We start from the raw sequence: 7,049 nt of genomic DNA on the forward strand, positions 1-7,049 counted from the left end.
ACCCCCCCTGGGAAGAAAAAAAAAACCTAGAGATTTGCTTAAAAGTCGCTTTTCGGGACTGCGTGGTTTTTTTTCTCTCTCTTTTTTTTTTCAAATCTACGTTTCAACACATACTGCATAAGTTACAAAAACATATCTTTCTTTAGCAATAACATCTTCGGGCTTGAGCTGTTAAGCATGTTGAAATTTTTCTGTTTAAGTGACAATGTTTTATATTTTTTTCCATAACGAAACTGAAACAGAACCTCTGGAATCTTCTCATTGAACCCCCACTTTCTTTGCGTAATCGACGATGCGCATGCGCATTGTCAAAGACTACGCTGTTCTTACTTCCTGACTTTGGGAGGTCACGCCAAAGGAATTCTTCTACGCCGATTTCCTTCACAGGGCGATCTCATCAAGGACCTTTTCAAACCACGAACCGAAGACCTCCCTACACGAGCAAAGAAATGCAAGTATTTTATGTTTTTAGAGCCGCTGGTAAAGTAATCGCGCGCTTAGCGAACAAGGCTAACTAGCTAGCTAGTCAAATGTTACATGAAATGTAAACAAACTATAGTTACAGCAAAGGTACGCACTTTTAAATAATAATTTGACTCCTTATGTAAGATTCCTTTATCCACTGTAAAACACCAGCAGTTGTCTTTTTTCTTTTATATTAATTTTTAATCCGTGATGTGTAGCCCTTTAAATGATGTGGGTGGAATCTTTGTGAACAGAGCAAAGTATGCAGTTGATAGTTCGTAGAAACACAACAATGACGGCATACGCATTTGTCGCTCACTGGGCGGTTAGAGATGTTAATTTCAGTTTTGCTGTCGCAAAGACAGCAAAACTGTCTTTGCGACAGCATATTTACTGTAGTAAATATGGCCGTTAGCTTTTGATTTGATCACTTGATCACTGAGGCAGAAAAACGTGACAGTGCAAAGATCACATGCAGTCCTCCACCACCAGCAGATAAAATCCCATGTCACAGCTAAATGTGCACCAAATAGTTCCACGTACAGCGTGTTTGTCAGAAGGAGTAATGCAGCATATGACTGTCCTAATGTGTGGCAACAATATCACACAAGAGTCTCAACCTCCTGTAGAAAACAGTGATTGTTTTTGACTGTGCTGCTAGTACATTTCTGGATAATCTAACAAACATATGTGGCAGATCGCTGAAACCTATTAACAGTGTTCCAACATTGTGTTTTGATGAATCAATGATCTGATTAGCTCTTTAAGAATGGTGAACAGTACATCTGCTACACCCTTTGGCATATAAGTTAACTACAGGAGCCGCCCTCGTGCCCATCCCTTGTGCCTTCACTAAAACATTCATTTTTTCAACTGATATCCATCTGGTTTCCTGAGTTACCGGCTTAAAAGAACTTTAAAGAGCCTAGCTATGTGGACAGATTATGACTATGAATGGAATGGACATTCCATACCATTCTATCTACACACACTCTCAAAAAATGTCCAACTGAAAGATATTTGACTTCTACTTTCTGTTTTTGACAAATAATTTCCTCTGGGAGGTGACTAGGCTTGAATAAAAGTCATCACACCTTTAGTATGTGTCATGAATAAGAATTGCATGAAACACAGGCGTGCTGATGCAATGTTTATTAGCACGATGTGATGTCAAAGGTGGACATAAAGATAGGGAAGCTGGTTAACTTCCAGAATACTTTATATTTTTGACAAATCTGAATGACTGAGGAGGACTGAAGCTAGCAGGAGAACATGGCAACAGAGAGCCCTCGGCAACATGGAGAGAAGCGGCGTTGCTCCATGCCAACAGTCCAGCCAACAACTCAGAGGCGAATTTCTAATGATCTACTGCTGCTCTGCAGAAAAATCTGGGCACTTTTTTGGACAAAAATGGCATAGTGGTAATTAGAAGACCCCTGGGAACACTTTAAAAATGGCTCAAAAGATGATCGGAGTAGGTCTTTAAGTAAAAAAAAAGAGATTCCCCCATGATCTATTATTCAAGGTTCTACACTTCTAACTCAAACCTTTTTCATGTTTCTTTTCTTTTAGATTTTGTGTTTACCGCCACAGCTACTTGTTTCAATGATGTGTGACCCCAGCCAAGATGGGAATTGGGAATCGGACTCCACAATTGATTACTCTAAGATAAACAATCGTCTGGAATCTTTCTACAACTCCAGCTGGAGCAAGAAGGTGTCACCGCTGCAACTGGCTGAAGCTGGCTTCCTCTTCACTGGAGTCTCTGACCGCGTACGCTGCTTCAGTTGCCAGAAAACGGTAGAAAACTGGTCCCAGGAAGATCAACCAGTGGACAGACACATACAGGTAATTGTTTATGTTGAAAAAAAAAATAGTTTAGAAATGTTGGGCAATTCTTTTTCAACTTTTTAAATAATAAAGTTCAACATTTTCCTTCCATGCAGGTTTCCCCATCGTGCACGTTTCTCCGCTGCACACACTTCAACCGTTTTAAGTCAAATCCCCATATGCCCCTCAGCAATGGGGGCCTTCATGATGGAACTGAAGGATATATAGATTACCAGTTGAGAACAAGAGCCATTGTTGATGAGACTCCATATCCACGGAACCGGAATATGAAAAGCGAAGAAGCCCGCCTGGAAACTTTCTCTTCGTGGCCGCGTTCTGCTCCAGTCAGACCTCGAGATTTGGCTCAGGCAGGTTTGTTCTACTTAGGAAAGGAGGATAAAGTGGAGTGTTTCAGTTGTGGAGGCAAGCTAAGTGGCTGGAAACCTGGGGACACCCCCTGGAACGAGCATGAAAAACATTTTTCCCACTGCTTCTACATCCTTGGTCATGACGTGGGAAATGTGCCTCTGGAAAGAGATGGAGGAGAAAATGAAGAGACTGGCAGCAGAAACCAACATCGCACACCTGTCAATTTGGAAAATCTTGACGAGCGACTCGGCACTTTTGCACGCGTCCAGCACCCGATTGACCACGAGCTGCTTGCTAAAGCTGGCTTCTACAGCAAAGGTAAAGCATGTTTGTTCAAACATCCCCTTTACAAATGAGATGTACCGGTAATATTTTAATTTTTCTAAATCTAAATGTTTGTTCATAATATTTTTTTATTATTATTCTAGGAGAAGGAGACGAAGTGATCTGTTTCAGATGTGGTGGTGGTTTGAAAGATTGGGACCCTGAGGACAATCCTTGGGAAGAACATGCCAAATATTATCCTGGGTAAAAACCTCCAGCTTTGCTTTTTCCCATAAAAGAAGGATTATGTATTCGTATAACCCTTGTGCTATCCTATGGGGTCAAGATGGCCATTGACGTGTTCTCCCTACATGACAAAGGTGGACAAAGGTGGAAAGATTTCATGTAATCCATAGACACCAGTGAAGATCACAAATCATTGAAGAAAAAAGGTTCAGCTCACTGTCTAGTGGGTCTAGATGACCCAACTCCCAACGTTAACGTGCCTAGGATAGCACAAGGGATGTAAGTGTATTTATGTATGTATCTTACATCCTTTTTTTTAAATTCCATTTTAGATGCAGCTTTCTTTTATCAGAAAAAGGCCAAGAGTTTGTTAATACAATTCAGCTACAAGAACCTAAATACTCACAACAGGTAAGGCATATTATTTCCCCTCATTTAAGAAATCTGTTTCTGAAGCTTCTTCACTTCCCTAGTTTTTGTAGAAATTGTTTTTTTTTTTTTAAATAAAACAAAGAAGGTTTATTTTGTATTATGCCTAGCCTATTCTCTGTTAAAGAGTTGGTGGGGGAGTGTGTTTAAAACAAAAGCTGTTAGACGTTTCTCATGAGTTCAGACAAAAGGATTTACAAAAAGTGATGATGTGACCCTTTTGTTTCCAGGCTTCAGAACATCAAAATGGATTTTTTGAAGAGGAGAAAGGTAAATATTCTTGGATATGTATCTAAATCTAAAAATGTACACTATGGTATTAGTTAGCTGAACCTTTTGAGAAGGAGAACCTAAGCCAGGGGTCTGCAACCTTCAGCACTTGTAGAGCCAATCAGGTTAATTTTTCACTTACCGGAACCCAGTAGGAGCCATAAAAAGACACTGATTTGCATTCATGTTATTGTTACTATTATTGTAAATATAAATCAAGTTGTGGATTTTTCACAGAAATAAAACAGTCATAAAGATAAATTTGTTTGAAATAGTGAGAACTTTTAACAGAGGTTTACATGACTTCCTTTCAAGATAAAAGACTCTCTGTACCACATATGATCATCTTAATGTAACAAATGTTGTTGTAGGAATTGGGATGTCAGCAGTGATTAAAAAACAACAACTATACACTGTTTAATTTATTGTTGTTTATACCTCTCAGCCAGAAATTTGTAAAAATCTAACAAGCTAAAATGAAACTAGATTTTTGACCCTATGGCGCACTTGCAATTGTTGAATTTTGTTCAATAATAATCTCTTCTAGTCTCAGCGTGCCTTAAGTATGAATTCTGGTTGTGTTTACTGACCTCCAGCTGAATTGCTGTGGTCAAATCGTTTCAAACGTTAGACGATTTTGTTTTGATTGATGTATCGTATGGTCTAAAGAATGTTACTTTTTAAAATGAAAAACATTTTAGTATTCTTCAATATGAGAGCCACAAAGGAGGGGTCAAAGAGCCACATGTAGCTCCAGAGCTTCAGGTTGCAGAGCCCTGACCTCAGCTCAGTCATTTGTTGGGGTTAAATTAAAAGTCAAAAAACATTATCTTCTGCAATTTTACATTAATTACATACGAACTGGGCTGACAAATAATAGAAAACATTGAATTTTCAAGCATGGTCTAAGCAGTACGGCAGAGTTAAAAAAAAAAAAGAAAAAAAGTAGGATGCCCAGACCATGACCCTGCTGCACCCCCCTGTGGCCTGCTTGGGCTCTTACAGTTAGAGATTGTCACAATTGGGACCGTGGAAAACTAACCCTTTCTTTTTTCAGTTGAGAACCCTCTAGAGGAGCTGGAGAAGCTGCGGCAGGAAAAGCGCTGTAAAATCTGCCTAGACGAGAACGCGTGCATCGTCTTCATCCCATGTGGACATCTGGCCAGCTGCAAGGCGTGTTCCAATAAGCTCAACCAGTGTCCCATCTGCTGTGCAGCTATAGCACAGAAAATCCGGACCTTCATCGCTTAGGAAACCAAAGACTCTTGTCTAACATGGTTGCTGCTATTCTTTCAATGGAGACGTATTTTTTAAGTGGGTGTCTGTGAAGAAATGGCTTTTTGTGAGCATGTAGGTGGAAAAAACAAAGAGTAATACAACTAAAGGTTTGTCTAAACCAGGTTTGCAAGAACTTACATATAACAGCCGTTTTCTTCACAGCAAGAAAACACGAAAATTTGTTTGTTTGTAGTGATGAAACATTCACAAAACATCAATATCTGCATTTCTTCATCCAACTTGAAGATTTTTAGGGTTTAAGTTGTTTTTAAACATAAAAAGTGCTTTTTCTTCAGACTCGGAATAAAAACTATTCCCCGTGCTCCAAGATCTGGAATTCATTCATTGTTTTTTTTACACAAATCTCCACTTAAAAAAAGGAAAATTCCATTAGTGACTATGTAATATAACGCTATATTCATCAAACATGCACTATAATATATGTAAAGATAGTTGATGTTGCAGAATTAGAGATGTATCTGAATAATATTTTTTCAGTAGTTTGGGGGATAAAGGATTATTCTATCCAGGTGATTTTGTTAGAAGCAATAATTTTTTCTTATTATTGTTTAAAATGTAACGTTTTCATTTGTTTTCTGTTTCTATCTATGCATTTATTTAAACTTTAAAGCTTTGAAATTGTCTTATTTTAGTTTTCTGTTCCCAAGCATATATTTAGTTTTTAAACTTTGATTTATTTTCTTTATTTGTCAAAGATATTTTAATGCATAAAGGCAAAATTTTAAAAACACTACTAATAAAGACTCTTCCAGTGTGGTGAGATGTTTCACACGTCACTCATTCAATTGCTTTCATTAACAGTGAATAAATAACTTTTTTGTCTTTATTTACCTTCCATTTTTCCCTAAAACTGTTTTTTTAATTAAAAAAGTTCCTTAACTATGACAATTTTTTTTTTATCTTATGAAATTATTTTCTAATCATCTTAATGAATATTTTGGGGAAGAAACAACAGGTAGAAATCTAAATTTCAATCATTTTTGATTATATAAAAATATTGAATTAATTTTAATTCTAAATTGGGTGGTTTCATCTGAATTTACATTTTTTTTATTGTTTGATTTAACATCACATTTCAATTTTAAACAATTTCAGACACATTTTCAAACAATATTTGTCTTGGATGTTCAAGTTTTTTAATTTGGAATGGAATTTTTTTAGGATTTTTAAATAAAAAATAATTAGAAACTGTCAATTTGGTAATTTAATATTTATTTTAAATGATTTGATTGCATTTTTATATTTTAGCTAAGTCTTGTTTTGTAGTTTGACTTTTATGTATTTTTTTTGTTCTGTAAGACATTACATTTTGTCGGGTGGGCGGCATATTTGGGTAATATTCATAAAAACAGATTATGTTTCTGCCACTGGCAAACGGCTTCTTCCCCCAGGTACAGCCAACCATCAGGTTAATTCTCCAAGAATTTAAATTTACTTGAAACATCTGACCGATTTGATTAAAAGCTGGTATTGAACCCACGTTGAATTAAGATTGGGGGGAGATGTAGTTTTTTATTATGACAGTGGATAATGAGCGTGCTGCAAAGTAAGCATCCCAATGGAAGGGCTTATTTCTAGGAGTGAAACTTAGAAATCTTTCTATCAACAGACTAGAACATGGAAACCAGCAAAACTAACCACATCCTCTTGTTTTGTAGTTAATTATTATTAAAGTTCAATAGATTATTTATAAATTACTTTGATTTAGCATCTAAATACGTCTCAGAAACGCGGTAAGTTTCTAAGTTCTGCAAAACTAACAACCAGCTGATAAAACTGTGCTGCACATAGATGAAATCAACCCAAATCTATTTATAACACTTTTTTCAATTTTGTTTACTGATCTCTTTTTACATTTATTTTGTATTAAATGGAAC

At 36.7% G+C, this 7,049-nt stretch overlaps 1 protein-coding gene across 1 annotated transcript; it reads left to right on the plus strand.

Moving 5' to 3' along the window:
- The first annotated feature begins 300 nt into the window (after nucleotides 1–300).
- On the plus strand, nucleotides 301–5,948 carry LOC101166883 (E3 ubiquitin-protein ligase XIAP). The gene is made up of 7 exons (XM_004073431.4): nucleotides 301–451; nucleotides 2,038–2,313; nucleotides 2,412–2,982; nucleotides 3,093–3,192; nucleotides 3,507–3,585; nucleotides 3,834–3,873; nucleotides 4,931–5,948. The coding sequence occupies exons 2-7, from the start codon at nucleotides 2,071–2,073 to the stop codon at nucleotides 5,122–5,124; spliced, it is 1,227 nt and encodes a 408-aa protein (XP_004073479.1). The 5' UTR covers nucleotides 301–451; nucleotides 2,038–2,070; the 3' UTR covers nucleotides 5,125–5,948.
- Nucleotides 5,949–7,049: the final 1,101 nt, after the last annotated feature.

The sequence above is a fragment of the Oryzias latipes genome, chromosome 10 (genome assembly GCF_002234675.1).
Source record: "Oryzias latipes chromosome 10, ASM223467v1".
Lineage (NCBI taxonomy): Eukaryota > Metazoa > Chordata > Actinopteri > Beloniformes > Adrianichthyidae > Oryzias > Oryzias latipes.

Excerpts from the sequence above, each read along its gene's own strand:
- LOC101166883 (XM_004073431.4), top strand. The coding sequence starts at position 2,071 with ATGATGTGTGACCCCAGCCAAGATGGGAATTGGGAATCGGACTCCACA. Across the intron at positions 2,314-2,411 it reads CAGTGGACAGACACATACAG|GTTTCCCCATCGTGCACGTT; the intron begins GTAATTGTTTAT and ends CCTTCCATGCAG. Across the intron at positions 3,193-3,506 it reads CATGCCAAATATTATCCTGG|ATGCAGCTTTCTTTTATCAG; the intron begins GTAAAAACCTCC and ends ATTCCATTTTAG.